Below are 22,172 nucleotides of genomic sequence, written 5' to 3' on the forward strand. Positions count from 1 at the left end.
GGAATTAAGTTATTATTCTCAGAAGCCAGTCAACTTTTCTACTTTATGGGTAACGTTTTGCTCCTTGAGTTCTTCAGCCGCATGCTGCCATTTCTCCAACGATGATTTCTTTCGAGGAGAGGATGATTTGATGTCACAACGTTTAAAATTCTGATTTTCAAAGTAGAAAGTTGTTCGTGCAGGCACTACTTTTGCCGCAAGGAGTGGGGTGGTTTGTGAGTGAACGTTTAACCAACTTTTATGTAGCTATGAATTTGCTACGATGGACATAATCCAGTTATATATGTTGTTATAATACTGGTAGCAGTTATGCTTCTTCAAAATGATATAAATTTGATGAAATCCGTGCCATATTATGTATTAAGGTGCTTCATAGAGTACTAAATAAATGGTTTAAATTTAAATTAATTTAAATTTAAACCATTTAAATTTAAATAACATTATCTCAATAAAAAGAAGGGCCTTCAGCTCAAAATTTAATCTTAGTCATATCGTTGATTTGGATACACGACTTAAACTGGTTGAACTCAACGGGCTCAGTTGCAGATGAGTGTGAAACCACCAGACTACCGTATTCCATGGATGAAAATATGGTATGGAAAACTACAGTGCAAAGCAATTCCGCAAGAAAAATTCCAGAGCCATCGCAGGTTGCAACAATCGAAGGAATTCCATAGCCTAACACACACTTTGTTCTTTTATACAAAATAACGGGAGAGAAGTTAAGAAGAGATTTGAAAAAAAAAATTTCACCAAGGAACATGGTGGTAAAGTACAAAGAAAACTACACAGAGTCTAAAAACTTGCAGAAAAGCAAAGCAAGTGGCAACGGAGAAAATGTGTGAAATAAAGGCGGGTAGAAACTAAAAATCAGATAACATACAGAGACGAAGTAAGGAAAAGTAGTATTCCTGTCGGTATCTCTGCTTTGTAGACCAACCTGTGTAGTTCTTTCTCTCCTATAAATTTGAGATCTAATGGACTAGATCCCTCAAGAGCAGCAGTTTCAGAGGATCGCGGGACGTATACGAGATGTGTTTTTAAGGGCGCAGACGGCAGAAACTCCTTTAGAAGAATGACCTAGAGGACATCTACACATTCTAAAGTAGTATATGAAAAGCTGATAGTGAAAAACGTCAGAACAGCTCCCGGAATGCTGTGGAAGATGCTCTGCGAGAACAAAATCAGTCTTAGGAAATATTGAGCATACAAGTAAAATCATTGCTGATACTGCCAGTACAGTATGCAATTGGGGACATTGATGAAAACGTTTGACAAATTTTCGTTGCTGAATAATAGGAGAAGAATTAAAAGCATCGACTCTATTTTTTCGTAACGAACAAACAACAGGACTTTTACCGGATTGTCTTAAATTACACAGAAATTAATAGTAGAAGTCATGGAAATCCTTGAGAATACTCTTCGACAGACAACAAGCAAAACAGACACCGACCACTTGAAGACCGGCCAAAACCGCCGACGCGCCGCCCACCAGAGCCGCATTGATCAGGATCCAGTCTGTAAGAAGAGAACAGTCGCATGATTTCTGTTTTGAGTGAAGTACTGGTATTTTCAACAGCTTAGCTTTTTGACAACTGAATTTTTGGAACAGGATTTTCTGTGGATTATGTGGCGTTACGGTTTCAATTCAATCCCAAGTTGATTTCACTTTTGTATAAGATATTTTAACTAATTTTGGAGTTTTTCTTAGAGTAATGCCCGTAAGTACAGTGTATAATGATATCGGGTGGATAACATCCATGTTCAGGAAGATCCATGTCCATCGCAACATAAGAGACCTAGCCTGCATACCTCTGCGCTAAAGCTTCGTCGAATTGCGTAAGCGGCTGTGCATGAGGAGCGGATTGGTGGAGCTAACGGTTGCGATCGTGTTGGGACCTTAGCTAGCTCTGCTTATCTCTGTACGTGGAATGGATCTACTGAGGTCTCATCATAGTGCTTCAATTGCAGCCGCTTGCGCAGTTACACCAGGCTTTGAATCGTTTTGGATGTACTGGGCTGTACTAACTCCTGGATCTGACTACATATTTATTCTCTGCGAAGGAAATCTTCAGCAGGTTAGGGTCTATAGACCTTAAAAGAAGTTGTGTTTGCATTTTTGCTTCTTCTTATACCGCTACAAAAACATTATACTACACTGCTATAAAAATGCTTCAAAATGCAATGAATACTGCTGCAAAATATTATATTGGTTTTTAAAGACAGCAATTAATGAGCATGGATGCGGTGGGGAAGATAACATTTCTACATGCCTGGTAGGTTCACTTCACTGGATAATTTAATGGTTACACGCTGCATCGCATCGTCTGACGACGGAAAATTTGTTTTCACTTGAGAGTTCTAATGTCTTTTTGTGTAATTTACAGTCTTGGATATTTTCTTTATTATTCTAGGAATTATGGATTTAGATATGCGACGAACAATTGATCTGAGAGGAAGGAATTCTTTTCTCGTTCGGAATTATCCTTATCCTTCGTTCTATCAGCCAATACCAAGAAAGCCTATGTATATAGCAGCTAGCACTAAGTGAAAATGCGCTGGACACGCGTTTATTGCCGATTATGGCAAAACATCCCAATTGTTGGCGAGGAATTCCATTAGCTGGCGGCGTGACTCAGTGCACATTACGATGTGCCCTCACTAAGAAGAACGCGGGGATACCATGGAAGTGTATGTATAGCACTAGAATTGTTTCTTTTTTTTTTTGAAAATCCAACTTAATTTCTATGTCAGAAAAATAAAACGAATTAAAACTTAGTTATTGATGGAAGTTATTTTTGAAAAAAAATGTAAGTCGTGTTGCTACATTGCTGCAAAATGTGACAAAATGCTACATTGTTGCAACATTGTGAATCAAGCGATCGAATCTCGTCGAGCAGCGAGTGAGTGACCTCGAGATGTTCATTACTCGGACCGATCGACACGATGTGAGCACGACGATCCGTCATTTTCTGACATCTGTTAGACCACAAAGCTAGACTGCGCACCAACTGCTATAAACAAGTCGAGAAAAAGCAAAGGGAAGCAAAGCATCCGCAGATCTGTTCTTTTTTTTCGTTTGCTTTTGGATCTGAGTACTGTGGATACTGAGCGCACTATCAGTACAATACCACTTACAAATCAAACTATCATCAAGCTATCTTCTGAGGAGCTGTGAACTTTGAGCTTAACTTTTTGCCTTAGTTCCGCTCCTACTCAGCAATATCCTGATTCGGCACCGTGTCGTAGCATTATTTATTTGAAAACATCTACAAGGGTGCTGTGAACGGTTAGTGGTAGCATAAGCGCTTAGACGGACCTTAAGGTCAGTTTCGGATAGCACGTACGTCTGTGATCGAAGCCTCGTGATATTGTGCACAGCCCCTAGGATGCAGCCACAAGTCGTATCTTATCATTCAAATGGCCATATTCCCAGAATTCAACAGCCAAATTTCTTCGTGATTGAATGATTTCATTTATTTCTTAATGCAAATTAGAAAGAATGAAAGGTTAGTAGAGCTTTTTGTTTTGAAGCTCTTTTTATTTGCTATTGGAGACGGATGTCGTACCGATCTACAAAATATGCTGAAGTTATTCGCAAATGAATTTACAAATGCGAAAATCTTCGAAGCCCCAAGTTCTTTTCAGATCACCACTCCTAATAAATCGTATTGTTCTCGCCAAAACACCGAACAAATGTTGTGAAATAGTTTAATTTTTTTTTTGCTCCCCGTAACGAACGTTTGGAAGTGACAACTTCGAAAATGCTCCTATTTCCGTGCTAAAGCACTATTTCCTTCATTTTTACAGGTTTGATGGAGCTCTTTGTCTGCCTACATGCCATTTCTTTTGTTCACGTTCATGCCTCTTCTTATCTCATACTCATGTTGCCTCAGCTCTCGTTCTGATATTTAGTACTTGTTAGGGTGTTCGCCTTTTCGATTACACTTTAAAAGTCGTCCAGATAATCTGAAGCTCTCATTTCGTTCATTATTCATAATTTTACCGTTCTCCAACTGTGAAAGTAATTGGTTGGCGAATGTATTTAAATCTTACGGGACGCTAGTCGACCCTGAAAACCGTACCTCGTACTGCAATTTGTAGGTTTAGATATGAGTCCAAAGGTTTAGGTACAAATTAATAAGGTAGTCGCTCCTTACCAACTTTTACACCGCGATAAGCAGCACCTGGTTCTATTTCGGTTCAAACTTCAACGCAGCGCTTAGGACGGATTTGATTGTTGCCAAGTCTTTCGATGTACTTTTTCTTTTTGTTCAATGTTTGCTCCTAAATCAACGAACGAGTTTCGTTGCGCTGAGCTCAGGCTTTGGCGTTTCTCTTGAAAGGTCGTTCAAAAGTTTTCGATTTTAACGGCAATGTTAGGTGAAGCTCGTGGAAGTACCTGTTCCATTGATTTTGATTATGGTTCAGAATGAGTGCTGAACCCCGCTTGGGTGTCCTGTTTTCACTTAAAGACATCACTCCACGAATCTGGGGTGGTGCGGGTTTCAGGTGGGTTATGCCTACACGGAATCGTAGGTTATGGAGAGGAGGGTGATTCCATCCATTTCCTCCTGATTGACGTAAAAAACGGTCCGGAATATAGGACTTCGAGTGTTCCGGCGCGCTATTTTCTGCAACGCGTTCGATTGGAGCGCGCCAGCCTTGTCCGTCCGCCGCATATTCCAAGCTGTTTTTTACGGCAATTAAGAAGAAATGGACCTAATCACCTTCCTCTCCATAATCTACGACTCCGTATAAGCACAACCCACCTGAAACCCGCATCACCTCAGATTCGTGGGGTGATGCCTTTAAATAAAGCGCGTGCGCGGTAGTTTCAACAGTTAGAGCGATGGCCAGTTGTGAAAGTTAGAAGCAAAAGAAGTTAAAAAACAAAGGAGGGACGTCTGTTCTTATTTTCAAATTCTTCAAAATGTTACTTGGACTCCATCCGTCACTGAGCGTACCCGTTACTCGTAGAGCTCGGGTTGTAGATTACGTAACCCGGTGTGGCTCAACTCATCTTCCCCAATCGTTGTAAAAAAAAGGCACAGGGGAAGGCATTTTTCTTACGAGGTAAATTGGAGCACATCACATCTGCGCACGCGTCCACGAGCGAGCGCTAGAGGATCACCTCACCACCATACTCAAGTAAAACCACTAAGCTACGTTTTTTCTTCTTCCTCTCCCCCAGGCGCAATTGTGATCTACTCTTCATCCGTCAGCAAAACTGTAATCATCGGTGTGGTCGGTTGTACTTTCTCCCCTTCCATGTCAACTCACTCATATTTATTGCTAGCAAAACAATAGATATTTGATTGATACTTAATTATTATCCATGTGGAGGAGAATGACTAGCAGAGTTGTTTTTTTTTACACTTTTCTCGGCTCATACTATTGCACTTTACAAGATGAACTAGTTACTATTAGGTGGCCGTGAATGAGAAAACTATGATGAAATAACCGCTCAGAACCTTAATTTCTGTAGCTTTTTTTTTTCTAAATGTAGCTGTTATTTGTGGATTTGAAAGCAACTGGAAATCTCACTAATAATGTTGCTGCTACTCACTTGCTTCATTCAATTTTTTAAGATATTCTCAGAAGTTTAAGTTTTCTGCACATATTGAAATCATGCGCTCTTGTGCACATGATATGCATATATGCGCCCATAAAATTGCGCAAAAAAAGTGAATGCTTACAGAATGAAATGACAAATCCCCCAGAGAATTTGCATGATTCCGGAAAATCTTCGGAATTTCGCACGTGGAGAATTCTGCAGAAAGCAGCGAAAAACTGTGGAAGGTGACAGGAAAACTCTAGAACGGCACCGGTCTGCAGAATGCTAGAGAATTCTTCCGAAAGCCGCAGAAAATTTCGGTACATTTGCGGGAATCTCCTGGAACGTTCCTTATTTTTCCCCGCACATCTCACCTATTTCCGTATGTACATATTGTTTCAGTGCCTACGGTCCCTTCTCGTCTTCTGATGTTGATATCTACGCTCAGATTAATACTGAGAGTGCTGTTTAATCGAAGCCTACAGTGTCGCTCTCATCACTATTGAGATCATCCGCTCGAAACTCACGGACTCGTCGGAATTTTTCATCTCGAAAAACGAGACTGACGTCAAATTGCGCGACAGTTGACGTGTTAAAGAATTAATTTTTTCTAAATAAAACAATCATTTAATATTGTTATAGTTCGCATCTGTACCTTTCCGTGTGATCGGTACACATCTGTTGCAACAAGTAATTTTCGCCTTCTGAAACACTCTGTTCCCACCGCAAGGCCTCAATCAAACGCCTTCGGTCAAGCAGAAATGAGTTACGAGCCGTCTATGAGGCTATGTACAGTTTTGTTTCATCCTTCCAAGGGGAACAAAATTGATGGACGGTTACTCTTGGACTTTCAAATTTTATTTATTGGTAAATTCTAATTCTTATTTAATGATTACTAATACTGTATCGAATTTTCTGAAGGTACTCATGGCAGCGTTGTGCACCGTTGAGTGTAAGTGTACAAATATTACGAGAAAAAAAAAAACCGAATGTCCACAATTATGCGTCCACAACACTGTAATTCCAGGATCACGCTGATAAAATCAAAGAAATTCAAGTTTCTCCCGAATATTTCTGGCTTTACATCTTAGGTCATATTTAAATGTGAGAGTCTAGAAATGAGCAGTTCTACCCTTAGGAATGAACTACTGTTTTGAAAGCGAACATGATGGAGATCTTCCTTTTTTCCATCGATTCCTCAATTCCTCTACTCTCTGTATTTTCGAAAATCTAAGTTTTAAGCTAATTAACCCACTCTCAACTTTCTCCATACATCCTCCTGGATGAAGTGGCGCTAGTTCCCTGGCACAACCAGAGCTGGTTTCAATGCAGCAGGAATCCGGAATAGCTCCGAGCGATGACCAGTCACTAGAATTCGCAACTCCGCAGCAGGAAAGGGTCTGGAAACAGGGAAAGAACTCATGATTTGTAATTCTCGAATTGAACTGTCGTCAGAAATGTGGAGAATGTTGAATGGGTGGCAGTGACTCACTTGCTGCGTTTGGTCCCATGCCATTTGAACGCCGCTACTGCGATTATAGCGAGAGAGTCCCATCTGAAATAGGAACTGCTAGAGAGTGTAGAGAGATATAAGATGGACAACAGATTGTCATGGGAAAGGAAATGGCAGTGCTCCACGCGGGCTTCTGGGATATTCCTACTTTTTTAGGGACGGGTTGTGCAAACAACATCAGAGGACTTTGAATAACAACAACACGCTGTATTCAACACTCGTTTCTTAGAGGACGAAGGTGCGTTCAGAAAACTTTGGAAATCCTTCCTGGGACGCCTTCCATAATCGATTTTGTAGGGTAATAATATTACTAGTAAATTTTGTCGTACAACACCTGCAGTAATTACTCTGCATGGTGACTTCGGCTTCAGGGACTTCAAGAAAGGTTCAAATTTTCTTCGCAGTGGGGTGACGAGGTTCATATTACAAGTTATATTTCATATTACAAGTTATATTTCTACGCTTCTATATTTATATTACGAATTTTGCATTAATCTCATTGATGTTACATTTCTTTTACATCAATGTCACTAAAGGCGCATATGAAAATGCCTGTGAGCGCGACATTTTTCTGATACAAATGACTTGGGCGTCTTTTTTTCTGAAGTTTTGTTTATTCCTTTACGTTTAGAATAGAATGTCATCATGATTTTTTCGAGCTATTTATTTTTGTGTTCCACATAACTTCGAGTTACTTTTACTCTTCTTCGGGTTTTATCAGTTTCTCTAACTATTTTTGATGTATTCTCATCCGCATTTTCTAGAAGTTGGGCTTGTAAATCCACTCTAAGTACTGTTACTCTAATTATCTAGCGGTATTTGTAGGAAAAGATTTATTTTATACTGATAAATGTGTTTTTTTTATTAATGAAAGTAACCGTTGATTCCAACAATGAGAGGGTTACAGCTTGTTTAATTTTCCAAAAGCTATTTTTCATGAAAGAACTGTTTATGAATAGGAGATACCTGCAATTGTATGGACAATCCACTTCGAAGGTCCTCATGCAACGCATACGCTGTGATTACGGCAGCCGTTTCGAGCATCTGGAATCTTTTAATAAATTTCATAACAGCGATCATGAGTAATAAGAATTTGTGTTGTTGTAGCCTAAAAAAGCTCATCAAGCAATATTTTTGAAAAATTGCGGAAAAATCCTTGTTTCACTTGATTGTGAGTAGAAGATTTTTGGAAAAAAAATTAACGTAAAACAAAAAAAAGCAGCTGTCTGTACTTTTTCATAAGCTACAAAAACTTCAAAACCTCACAGCACGTGCAGTGGGTGATTTTTGTTACATTCAAGGAAACGAAAGAGTTCACAGGAGAAACGTTGACATTAATTTTCTTCCACCTAGCTAAATTAATGGAACTCACGATAACCAATGCGAGCAAAACGGCAAACGATACGGTAAGGCAATAATTTTCTCGAATTGCACCACAACAACCAAGAAATCCGAGTAGAGTGCATAATGAACCGAAGGCGAGTAGCATCACCGGCGTTGCTAACCTGAACATTCAAAGAAAAAAACCTTTGCTTTGAACCCCACAACCGATTTTGTAGATGTATCCCCAATCGTATTTATTAGTATTAATTGGGTATGGTTTGTAGTGTAGCGGTTAGAGGTTCCGCTTCCCGCACTATCGATCGGAGGTTCGAATCCGCCCTAATGCTCACCAAGGCTTTCATTCCTACGCGGTCGATAAATTGGTGGTACCAGACTTGTCTGAGAAGATAAAAGCACTGGCTTGACACTTCGGCTAGCCCAGCAAGTCATTTTTTATGCTAGCCACACGTTCGTTCGTTCAAACGATTCTGAATTGAAGTGAACGTAGCGGCGCATTCAAAGTGCATTGATTAACGCCAGGCACTTTATCCTTTATCCCTTAACTGGGTATGATTTGTGTTGGCTATGGTAACCTCCAAAAATGTCGTGTGTCAAAAATGCGTGTCTCCAAAAATTTGCATATTTTTTCTCAATTTTCGAATGTTCTTTCGTTGTTGTTTTTTAAAATATGCTATTTTATTCTTCTTTTTTTACTAATGTTTTGCCGGTCATTCTTTCCTGTTTTGCATTTTTTCTTTACCGAGAAAAGTTCTCGTGGCTCCCGATACCATTATCTGTAAAATTTGCTGTTCACTTCTGGCATTCTTTGGTGAACCTTTGAAATAGCCGTTGCATGTCATGTTTTGGTCACGACTACAGAGCGAAATCTGCTGCCTTACATTTTTTGTCTCATTCTATTTATTTCTGACGACGATGACAAGTTTTCCTCATCTTAGTATATAGATGGACTGAGCCATCTTGAGTGATTGGACTTTATTAAATATTTATTGGTAGCAGCTTTTTTCACTAAGGCCAAACCATAGAAATGAAAAAACTTTGCATGGTTATAGTAGTTCACGGATTTATCAATTAGAGTTTTCGTGGTCATATAAGCTCTGCTACGGCTAATGGGTCTTTACATATCGTTTCCCCTTTTTTGACCTTACGTTTTTATTTTTGTTCGTGCGAAGAAATTTCTGCTGCGCTTCAAGTACGTAGTAGAAACTGTTGAGACGTCTACATGAAGCAGCCCTAGAAGCTGGCCGATGCAGCGCGCAAAAAACGCATCGAACTGCACTGCTGTATGACAACGGAGACCTCACACGGTAAATATGCCCGCAGTTTGTGGATTGCCTGGGCTGGTCGAGTGTGCCCCATCCTCCCTATATCTAGGACCGTGCCCCAAACCATCACCTGTTCCGCGCCTTGAAGCGGCATCTGAGCGGAAAAAAGACTTTCAAAGACCTTGATGACTCTAGGACGTACTCAACGGCTACATGTTATTGTTTATGATTGTAATTACATCGTTGATCCTTGCTTTGAAACAATAAAATCAAAATTTTTGATTTTTTCCTGAAAGTGGAAAAAAAAAAGATTGCAAGGATCCAATATTTAAACGCACTCTGCTTTAGTAACATCTTTTCTTGAGAGTAAATTTTCTGCCGCACTTACGCATCACAAGGACATCAAGGATGTTTTTCTTGAATTTTCCACTAAAATTTCTTTACGATTTCTCTTTTGTTTTTAATGTATGTGCAAACCCATTGTAAACATGACAAGTTCAACTTACCGCTCATCACCTAATATATCCAACACACCGGCGAACTTCAACTGCAGCACCGACCCAAGAATGATGAGTCCAAGGCCGCCAGTCTGAAAAGAAGAAATAGATCCCCTGAGTGCTCTCACGTCATCTGCCATTTTGTAGCAGAACCCAGGCAAATAACATCACGTCTTTTTTGGTTTATTGTTTGTTTTGTTGACGTGGGGACGTGCAGGAAACGCAAAATGACGTCAGTTGATCTACATCAGTCACAACCACGGAGCTGTATTTCTTTCCGCTTGCAACAAGACATGACTAAGAGGAGGAAGCAATAAGAACATAGCTGTTTTGGTGATGAGATGCGTGCATTTTTAAACCGACTCTTCTGGTTGAATAGCCAGCTGGGATGCTGGGAATCAGTTGTACTTTTTTATGGACTAAATGGCAATAAGACACGGATTACTGTAGTATTCCGTGTCGATACAAACAAAGGCAGACATAAATTTAAACGCGGAAGTTAAGAAGGATCAGTGACAGTGACAGTGAGTCGCATAAACATAGAAAAGAGGAACTATAGAAGAACACGCTGCTATTCAGATATTTCACAAGCTAGAAATATTTTAGAGAGACTAGGATCGGTCTGGAATTGAGAAATTAGACGTCTCTTTTGATCGTAAAATGCGCAGATGTAAAAATGTACTTGACCGTTACTTCGAGATTTATTCGAAAATGAACATTGCGCTGAGAATGTAGCTTGCACTGTCGAATGGTTGGTAAAAGACTTCTCGTAAACGGCTTCAGGTGATGTAAGGACTACCTCTGGGCTTGGATTTGAAGCTAGCTATCTTTTTGGCAGCATAGCCTAACCCTTTGTTGAGGTTTTTGCCTCAGCTTCTGACATTTCGATTATCTCTGTGATATCTAAATATTGAATTTCAACTAATATTTTTAAAAGCTGATTCATCACATGGTTATTAGTGTTAAAAGATGAATAGGATAACAATTAAGTGGGTATGGTAGTAATAGTACAAACGTAGAATTAATTTTACGGAATGAAAGAATATGGATCAGTATGGAGTAGTGTTAGTGCAGGATATTGCATTAGTTCAGTCTTCTGGAGAACAACTGATGATATAGGTAATCAACAAAAAAGATCAAGACTCCAGATTTAATTACTGAGCATCTTCTGCAATCTAATGGAACATCATCGAGATATTTAATCATGTTCTTAACCTCTAAATGATCATGATGTCCTTTTTTCGTGGTAGGGTTCACTAAACCAATATTTCATACAATTAATTCGATGAGACTACAGTAAAAGCCCGGGAGAAGTGCCTTAGAGTTCGACTTATGTTGTATTTCCCCTTTATCTATTTCATATTAATTTTATTATTTTTTGGGGTGGGTGTGGCGCAATCGGTTAGAGGTCTGTTGTAGCCAGACGGTCGAGTGTTCAAAACCGCCCTAGTGCAAACCAAGCCTTTCATCCCTCCGAGGTCGATAAATTGATGGCAGCCTTATCTGGGAGGACAAAAACACTGACTTAACCATCGGCTGGCCCCTGTAAGTCATTGTATAGGCCAACACGCGTTCCAAAAAAACCTCAACGATTACGAATTCCAGTAAAACGCGTTGGCGCATCCCAAGTGGATTGATACGCTAGTGAATTTATCCCTTCATTTTTTTATTTACTTTCTTTTTGCGATTTACGCATTCCCCTAGAGAGCAACTGCTTATGCTATAATTTGATTTAGAGTAGTTTTAAATGGATTCCCTTTGCATGCCCAGAGAATGGGCGACACTACTGAGAACCGAGTTCTGTAGCAGGACAAGATTCAGTCAAGCGAAAAGTGCTGATGATGTTGGAAATCCAATATATTCTGCACTTTCATTCCCTTATACATTACATTCCAATGGATTTGCGCCACAAACTCGTGGGACTGAGTGAAAACTCTTTCGGAAGGTTCTTCCCTTTTCCATTAGTAGATACTGCTCATTTAGTGCAGGAAGCAGCGGAATTTTATAATCCCAGATAAATTCTTTGACTGCAGCGGAATTTTATAATCCCAGATAAATTCTTTGACTGCAGCGGAATTTTATAATCCCAGATAAATTCTTCGACTATGTTATACACCTCCTGTCTGCTGACATTCGGTCAGCAGTGAATTTTACTGCGGAAAGCTTTCGGATCTACCAGTACGGGTACCTAGAGTAGCTTTCATCTTGATTTCTCAACGTCGCTATCGAAATTTCACTTTCTTAACCCAGTTTTGCAATTTTATGAAGCTATAGAATTAAATTCCTCATTAAAAAAATTGTACAAAAATTGTACAAAAAATCGTACAAAAATTGTAAAAAAAAATTTGTTTTGAATGGGAAACAACCTACTTCCTTGAAATTAGGCGTTTCTGAGCTTCTTATCAGGAATCTTATTTCCATTCCGTAATGATCGATGAGCTCTCCAGAAATTTTCACATCTTCACATTAGTAAGAGAAAATGAAGAGTTCGACAATTTCGAAGTGTAAAAGTTGTGGTTTTTAGCACTGCCATGGCATAATTAGCTTAGATGAGGGGAGAAGACTCTAGATTCTAGACACCTATTTTTTCAAACAATACCCCTTGAAACCATCTGCATACCGAGTGAAATGAGACTGGATGTCTTTATTTATGACATCTGACATATTCTCCAGGGGTGTTGGGTTGCCGTCTGGAAGATGACAGCAACGATCCCTTCCATTTGAGGTTGATGGTCAGCTGGCACGAGCTCATCTAATGTCTGATTGCTTGATTCATGCAGCCGCTGAGCAGCCGACGAAAACAGCTTAGATTTCGAAGCAAAGACCATTTGTTGCGCAGTGAATTGCAGTTGGCTGTGCGTTTGGCAGAGTCTCTTGAAAATTTGATTGATTAAGCTGGTGCTGCTGTCTGGAATTTTACTGGCTAGAGAGGCATATCAGTCTTGTTTCCAGTGAAAATGCTCGCAAAAGTTAATGAATCGCATTTGTTTGACCGATTCAGATAACACTTGCTTGCTAATCTTTTATTTTAAATTTCTTTTTCTTTTTAGGATAGATCTCACTACCTGCTCAGGAACTCGATTTGAAAACGGACCTAAAGTCCAATTTCTACATTAGGGCATAATCAAATCTTTTTACCATAAATTTTTTGTTAGGAAGTTTGAGATAATTTATCCAGTGAATCAGACAACAATTTTTAAATATTTTGCACTCCATTTCGTCTGTGAAGGTAAAGTAGTAGGCTAGGAGTTGCATGCGTTTGTTTATTCCATAACCTGAGGTGTGATATGAAGAAAATGTGCAGGAAAAGAAATCAAAGCATTGTAACTTACGGAAATGAGCGTAAAGCGGCAAAATAAACTCGTCTACCTGTCTCTAATTTCGAGAAACGACCGCATTTTGACAAAAAACTGCAAATAACTATAAACAAACAAATAAGTGTAAAAACGGTCTTAGTTGGGCGACCATCACCAGCGTTTGAATTTCAAATACAGGAACTTTCGAGAATCTCTACTAAACCTACCATCAGAAGCTGGCGAACTGTACTTTCAAACATTATTTCGAACTTTCGTTTATCTGTTATTTGTTTGTTCTGTTTCGTTAGAAAAGTAAGGGAACCGAGAGCCACACAATATTTCATCAACTTGTTGAAAAATGAGATTCGGAATCCAAGAGGTTCTGCTTTTCTCATTACGATCTACTGTTAAATTTAGCTATGACAGGCAAATTAAAACAGAAATAAAAGTCTTTCTTCGCGGATCCATGAAAGTTTTTGTTTTGTATTTTTATCTGTTGTAAAAGAAGAAAAATAAAAACATAGCCAAGTCTCGATTTGCATGAAGGGAATGAATGAATGAATAGATGAATGAACAATATAACTAGGCGGATAAAGAAAAGAGAAAATGAAAATCCATGAAATGATGAGCGCAAAGAAAGAGAGCAGCTTGCTCGAAAGGATGAGGAAAAGAAGGAAAAGAGAAAATAAACGAGCAGAGAAAAAATGGGCAGCGTTTGAGGAGAGGGGCAATAGTAAATACAAACATACAAAAAAAGGAAACTAAAACTGCTCGGAAAAAAGGCTAGTCGAAGGCTATAGAGCGAAGGAAAAAAGCAGCAATTGCGCCAAGTGGTCCTTTGACGGCGAGATACTGCCGCAAAAATGGATTTGTGATCTATAAATACTCACTTCTGGGTTCATAGACAAGGAAATAAAGAAAAATTCGGTTCAATCTAGGTGCAGGAAGCCTGAAAACATGAGGATTTGTCAGGTGTAGATCTACAGATGACGCGGCAAAAGGCCTTTGTATGAATTTATTTGTGTTCACAGCAGAATCAGGAGTTGAAGTATTATTGTAGGATATCGCTGATACCCAAAAACAAAAAAAAATACTTACCCATAAGATCAAATTAGAAAGGAATAGTAGGTACTTAACAATGGCCACCCCTCCTTCGACCATGCTGCGGACGAGATTGGCAGGGATCGATGCGGGAACATCCCCCGAGAGGAGGAAGAGGGCGGAAAGAGGGGAGAAGAATACTTTGAAGAGAGTTAGGGATACGAGGAGAGAACTGTGATGAAAAGGGTGAAAGATGAACTGATGAGTGAGAAATTTTGAACATCGACTAAGGAAACCCATGGTAACCAGTTAAACTCTATCTGCTGATCTACTGCCTCGTTTCGTTCATTTCTTGGGAAGTGTCTGCAAATTGAAAACGGATCAAAATAAATGAATTCTCTGTAAAAGCGAATCTATGTGCTCTTGATCATGCAGAAACGTTCTTTCTGGGAAAAGAAACGCATCTGAACTATAATCAATGAAATCTGCTCGTTTGAGTTTCCGCTTCTTGATGTCATGATAAATGAGGGCGACGAAAGTTCCCGAAGTTTTCGGAGGTGAAAATCCACCTCCTGGATAGGATATTTGATTCATCTGCAGTTAAGTGAATTGCAGAAGTGATTTCTACGTAAAAGGAACTAAAGTGGAACTTCCTTAAATTTTTTCGATTTTCTTCCTTTAATCTCTTAATTATTTGGTTTTAGCTGACTCCTTTCCACTTTACTGCTATTTTTCTACTAAACTACCTTCAGAAGAAGGAGTCCCTCAAAAAACATGTAGGTGAAGCATTTGGGAACGTCTGAATTCGTTTGAATTGGCAGCTATGAACGGCGTGCCTGGGAATTCTCTTGGGATGGTGATTTAGTTGATTTTTGGAATTTTTTTCCCCTAAAGAAATATAGGAAGAATAACAGCACATTGAATCTTTATAAGGTCTTTATAAGATTTTTCTAAATGATCCTTTGTACCCTATCTATACGACAATTTGCACCAACTTACATTATTCCTCCATTTTTTGTTGAATCATAGTCTGGAATTTTATGTGGTTGTTTCACATACTTTCAAATCATGGTATATTAATTTTTTACCTTAGTGACAGAACTTAAGAGGGCAGAGTAAAGTCACACACACACCCCTGCAGTCATAGATCTATTACTAGGGAAAAACGGCGAGTATGAAGCAAAACTAGATGGTCCTATTGTGAGGGTGTTAGATATATCTGAAATTTTGCAGAACGATGGTTCCATCGTTCTGCAAAATTTCAGATATATCTAGGATATTTGATTCATCTGCAGTTAAGTGAATTGCATAAGTAAGTGATTTCTACGTAAAAGGAACTAAAGTGAAACTCCCTCAAATTTTCAGATATATCTAGGATATCTGAAAATTTTGCAGAACGATGGTTCCATCGCTTATGGCGCCGCAAGTATTCAAGATGAAATTACATACATATTTTCAGTATTATCACAAAGCCTGAGTTTTCAGTAATTTTCTGACTAATTAGGTGAACTCTTATTATGGGGACTTTAGTGATCTCGCATTTGCAAGCTAACAAGATTTCTGACCATGTGTTTGCTCGTCATATAGTTTGGCTCCAACAGAACAATCCAAACGACATTTTCTGTGCATGGATGTGCAGATGGCGATCCTGGAATCACCAGAATTTACGAAAATTACATACTTCTGTTTCACTCTATTCACTTCTCTTTTTTAAAATCTTTTCTCACCTAAACTTTGCGCGTCGTGTTGGATCTCACCATCGATGTACTCGGCGCTACTTCAGATTGCTCTTGCAACCACGACGCAGCTCCAAGGGACCCGCAGGAAGGAGTCCCGAGCAAACATGATTTTCTGCACCTCTATGTATAGTCTTTTTCTCATAATTTCTTCAAAAGCAATAAAATGAAGCAATAAAAGAGAATAATCAGTAATAATAATACAAGTAATAGTCAATGAAAGTACGAGACGAAGAAATTTTTATCGTGTCAGTACATCAGTAGGCGTTTTCATCGCTGAGTTGATCTCGAAGATTCAGAAGGTGTAGATCTGTGAATGTGTGTTAGGATCAGTGATGAATATAGCGGATAGTTAACGGTAAAATAGCGATATTTGAAAATATTCAAATTCAAAAAAGTTATTTATTCAAATTCAAAAAAGTCATTTATTAATTATTCAACTATCCAAAAATTCAGAACCTAACGTTGAAAGTAGGATTCCGAATCATTTTCGTCCCTAAGATTTCCTAATAAAAAATTTTTAGGATTTTCTGGTTAAAAACTATAGAGATGGTAAAAACTGTGCACTCGCTAAACAAAGAATTACAGTGGGATCTTTTTTCCATTCTTAGATGGTTGACAATAATCAAAACTGATATCAGTGCTGTTAAAGAGAAGAATGGTAATGCTGAAAAAAAACGAAAAGAGGGATTTCAAGGAGTTTTGCAACACCTTCACTGATAAGAGCACGCCTCTAAAACACAGGTCATGGTAACATGGTGAAATCCTTCGGGAAATGCTATAGCACCCATCAAAAACTATAATAAGACCTAATGAGGTAGGACCTGTTTTCAGTGGGACAAACAAAAACGAACATGCGTTGTTTTAACAACAAAAAAAGAACAGTATTAGTTTCCGTGTTCTGATCTTCTCGAAGGAGAAAGCAGTGGGAAAACGGTGAACTTGTGAATCCTAGAAGGAAATATTCATAGTAGGTGGAGGCGAGAGCGCGGATTCCATGATCAACCACAAAGTAATCAAATATCGCACATATTTTGCCTCCCTTTTTATCACACGTTTCTCATTTATTAAATTTTTTTAAAGTGTCCTTTGTCACCTTGACATGGGAAAAATGTTGTTGTATCCTCCGGTAGAAATGTTAGCGGACCCATTCTATCCCATTGTTTTCATTTCCAAATCTATATCTCTCGTTATTAAGAGAAAAATTCCTCCAAAATAAGGAAGGGTAGCGCTTAAAACTGACTATTAATGTCTAAATATGTATCAACTGTAATACGTACTTGCTCAAGGACAGTAATCATAAATGTTATACCAAAATCTGGACAAAATCTCACTCGGATTGGGTTGCATCAAGAAAAGGCCGGGGACTCACCCTTGAAAAATCGACTTATAAAATTTGAAGTGAGTTCAATAATCCATAGACAAGGGAATATTTGAGGACTGATTTAGTGGAGAATTAAAAGTGAATCAAACACAGAGTTCTCATGCTTCACAACTTTCAACACTATGCGCAAATATTTGAAAAAGCTTCAAATCATTCTCAAAGCAACTCATTTTCAAAGCAGTAAGGCGCGATCTCCTAATCTTTTCTCTTGGGATCACAACTAAATGATAGTGTCAGGATTTGGAACAGACCAGATTTTGCGGAATTTTCATGTTCTGATGTGTCTATTGAGCTTGAAGGAATGCATTTTGCATATGTAGAGATACGTAGAGCTTACCAGCGCAACTCTCTCGGATACGTTTTCTACAGTTGATGCATTATATCCATTCAAAATGTGCACGACATGAACCTGAGTATAACGTATCTAAATGATGGATTGCGATAAACCCTATTATCTTTGTTTTTTTTCAACTTTTTTCATATTGAATTTTATTTTAATTTTATATTTTAATTATTAAATTTCATTTTTTTTCATATTAAACTGCATATTCTCATACCTCCATCGGGTAATGCAGGGTTTCGAGAGTATGTTCACTACCGATGAAGTCATAACGACCCCCAGTGAAAGAGACACTGTTGCAATTTTTTCTTTCCCTTCAATCCACCTCCTAAAAGACGAAGGGGCTTTACAGTGCTATGCACCTGCAATTATGGAGAATGTACCAGTTTCGTATGGCTGTTTCTCCAAGATCGGAAACCTTCTAACAGTTCTAAAAATAAGGTGAAGTTGAAACTTGAGCCACGCCTAAAAAAACGAAGCAAATCACTCGTGTCTCCATAGTTGGAGACTACTACCTCACAAACATCGTAAAAGTGAAATTGAAGTGGTTTCCAGCGCAAAGTTATTGCTTCGCCTAGATCTCACCGTACTTAATATGTATGTCAAATAATTTCAAAATGAGTATTGCAAGAAACACTAAAACTTTTAGCTGTAGCAATGAAATGAAAACAACTTTGGGAAATACAACGGGAATTGGTGGACATCCGTTTGAACATAAGACTCCGTCACCACGGAATATGTTCAACCGGATGGTCGCCGCGTGGTTCCGCAACGTGCATTCTTTCTCTTCTTAAAGGTTACACCCCAGGAATCTGGGGTGGTGCGGGTTTCAGGAGGGTAATGCCTATACGGAGTCGTAGATTGTGGGGAGGAGGGTGATTCCGTTCATCTCTTTCTGTATCAGTGTCAACGGATTACCCTGAAACTGTTTCTTACGACGGCTTCTGTTGCAAAGCGCTACCTTTGCGCCCCCCCCCCCTCCACGATTCGTCGAAAACCCATTCGGCAAGAAAAAGCGTTCCGGGTCGTCCGTTTACACTGATAAGGAGAGAAATGAACGGAGCCGCCCTCTTCCCCACAATCTACGACCCCGTATAGGCATTACCCGCCTGAAACCGTACCACGCCAGATTCGTGGGTGGGGGTGACGCATTTAAACGATTTAACCATTTACAGTTTCCCTTTTCTCCCCAGCGCACTGGGCTGTTCACGCTCACAGAGATGGACTCTTCGGCGGCGGTTAGATTGATAAATACATGGATACACAGCTCTCCACAAAAATATTTCGCAAAAAGTGTTGTATCGAAAATAAGTGTATGAACAAAAGAATTAAGTACGAAATTCGTAAATGCAATCCCAAATAAAACCCTTTAATAGATCTCAGAACGTGGAAATCTCACTGGGATTGTATGTAGTCGGGTTAAAACGGCATGAAGCGCGGTGCAGTTGTGTGAGCGTTTGCGCTCAAAGCGGTGCGGTGGAGCATAGCGAACGGGGTCGATGGCGGACCAACGTTAACACTCATCGCTGAAGTTCGCGACGGGCTCGCCTCGATCTCAACCACTAACTGTGTTTTCATGTTTTCGTCACATCATATACTATCAGTGGGATACCTTGAATGCAAATCTGCTTTTTTTTAAAGGGTTCTTTACCTTTGATAGATGGGTGTAGAACACGATAAAAACAACAGATTATTAGACAATAATTAAGTTATAAGATAACTGTTGAAATTTTCTTTTAACATTTTTTCGCTTGGTTCTTACGTAAGAATCGACACAAATGGCAAGGAAAGGGTCATAAGCAAATTATGTGAGAATCTCTTTGTTAAAAGCTCTGAGACATCACATACACCATTTACCAAACAAAATTGTGATATAATATGGCTCGCCGACTGCTTTAAAGAATAAAGGATGGAGTGCCTGGCGTTGGTCAAATTAACGTCAGGCTCTTCATCCTACTACTGTGATAAAAAAAATAAAGTCAATTTTCCATGTATAATGGACGAGTACTATAAAATCATGAAATTATAGTTTTTTGTAGATTAGTGGCCCTGTCTGTGACTTCTATCAGTTTCACTTCAACATATTCAATTACTGCAGTGCTATGCGTGTTTGTGTAGTCAAGGAAATCAAAGATTTGATGCTCGAAAATATTATTCAGTGCCACGCGACCTTTGGTATTCGTATTATACGTACACGTATATTTTTTATTGTGAAGGTATTCGCCTCAAGATGCCAGAATTTTTAGGTAGACAATCCTTCGTTCTTACACCACGATAATGCACCGTTTCAAAATGCATTGAATCGTTTCAGAAAGTTTTGCCAAAAACTCGACCCATATCGTTGCACTGCCACCGTATTCGCCTGATATAGCACCATGCGACTTCTGGCTGTTCAATAAACTTAAAAGACCACACCGAGAAACTGCTTTTAGCTCGAATGATTAGACAGAAACCTAATCGAAGAAGGTATGGAAGATCTTCCCGGAAAGAGATTGCTCTCATTGTTTCGAGAATTGGAAAAAGCGTGGCATAAGCGCATTGCTTCGGACAGGGGGCACTTCTAAGATGATGAAGTCGATTTGGAAGAGTAATGAAGATTCTTCATCTTATGAAGAAATACACCTTATTTTTTTGATCGCAGTACCGTATTCTTCTAGATATTAATCGTTGATCCGGCTGGGAAGCCCCACTACATTCACTTTAAATCAGAATAGTTTGAGGCTCACAACCCATTCGGGGGCGAGCCGATGTATCCAACCGGTATTTTTATCTCCGCAGACGAGTCAGGTACCAATTTATCGACTCGAAAAGAATGAATGACTTGGTTGGCACTAGGACTATTTCGAACTATCGATCGAATGTGTAGTCGCAGCGGAACCTCCTACTGATTTTCTTCGATAATGTACATATAGCCCGAAATGCACCGTAGATGGTGTATCGATGACTCGACATCAAGTCCTTCGGCTACAAAAAGGAAGTTGATCCATCTAATGTTTAAGAAAGATAGAGAGCAGGAGGAAAATAGAAGGAACCATCAAGGAATGAAGGAAATAAGAGAAAATAAGGCAGTGAGCAAAGCGATTCCAGACATTAAACGGAAACTACCTTCAGGAGAACAGAGTAGAAAACTGCAGTTGCAACAAACTTAAAACCCTTAACTTATCGTGCTATATACAAGTGGAAAAATTTAGTTTGTTCGCGACCATACCTAACCAAAAAATGGATTCGCATAAAAATGGAAAGGAGAGACTGAAATGGTTTTCAAAAATTGCTTATCTCAACAAAAAAGAACACGTGTTAGAAAACAGAAAATAAAAGGAAACGAATGAAAATTTCTGCCAATAAAGCCTCTTTGTCAAAAAGCCCAATTTTTGAGGATTAAGGAATATCGGTGGAATGATCTGCTTTCTTTTTGAACCATAGTAATTCAATTTAACAAAAATAGTCGAATTTGTATTGTAAGTAGTCACTTTTGAGACCGTTATCAACGTCTGCGAAAGAAAGATATTCCTATTTAGTTTCATTTCATTTGATGGAGCGTGTCTTAGTAATTTTTTTGTTTGAACGAAAGTTGAGAGACCGCTTTTCACTCCCTTTTTTCCTACAAGGCGGAAGTATTTGTAAATCTATGTATTTTCACTTAGGCAGGGCGGGTGTAGTGTAGCGGCTAGAGGTTCCGCTTCCTGCGCGATTGGAGGTTCGAATCCGCCCTAGTGCTTACCAAGCCTTTCGTCCCTCCGGGGTCGATAAATTGGTGTCAGACTTGTCTAGGAGGGTAAAAACACTGAGGGGACACGTCGTCTGACCACTGCATAGGCCAGTTACACGTTCGTAAACCTCTGAATTGAAGTGAATGTGGGGGCGCATCCAAAGCGGATTGATTGACGCCAGCAACTTTATCCTTTATCCTTTTTTTTATGTATCTCCATTTCAGTAATCCAATTGTTCAATGATCCCTTTGATGACGTGCATATTCATGTGAAAAATATTTTGTGTCCATCCGAAATTTTATGTTAAGTACTTGAAAAAATATCATATGTTGGATTCGGAATGTTTTGTTCAAATGCTCTTCTATTTATTCAGAGTTTTTCGACCAGTTTCTCCACTTTCAGTTTCTCCATCTCCCTTTATTGTTTCTTCTCTTGAAGGAGACAGTTCTGATTTGTTTTGAAAACGTACAAGAGTATGTTTGAAACGTCTTC

At 39.1% G+C, this 22,172-nt stretch overlaps 1 protein-coding gene across 1 annotated transcript; it reads right to left on the reverse strand.

Annotated features, from left to right (window-relative positions):
• Positions 1-1,384: 1,384 nt before the first annotated feature.
• On the reverse strand, positions 1,385-14,630 carry RB195_005331 (uncharacterized protein; the record flags this gene model as incomplete). Its single annotated transcript, XM_064177758.1, has 7 exons — positions 1,385-1,518; positions 6,813-6,957; positions 7,050-7,112; positions 8,037-8,114; positions 8,443-8,575; positions 10,183-10,265; positions 14,568-14,630. 7 exons carry the CDS (start codon positions 14,628-14,630, stop codon positions 1,385-1,387), a joined length of 699 nt encoding a protein of 232 aa, XP_064034870.1.
• Between the last annotated feature and the right edge of the window lie 7,542 nt (positions 14,631-22,172).

Source organism: Necator americanus, chromosome I, assembly GCF_031761385.1.
Source record: "Necator americanus strain Aroian chromosome I, whole genome shotgun sequence".
NCBI classification, from domain to species: Eukaryota; Metazoa; Nematoda; class Chromadorea; order Rhabditida; family Ancylostomatidae; genus Necator; species Necator americanus.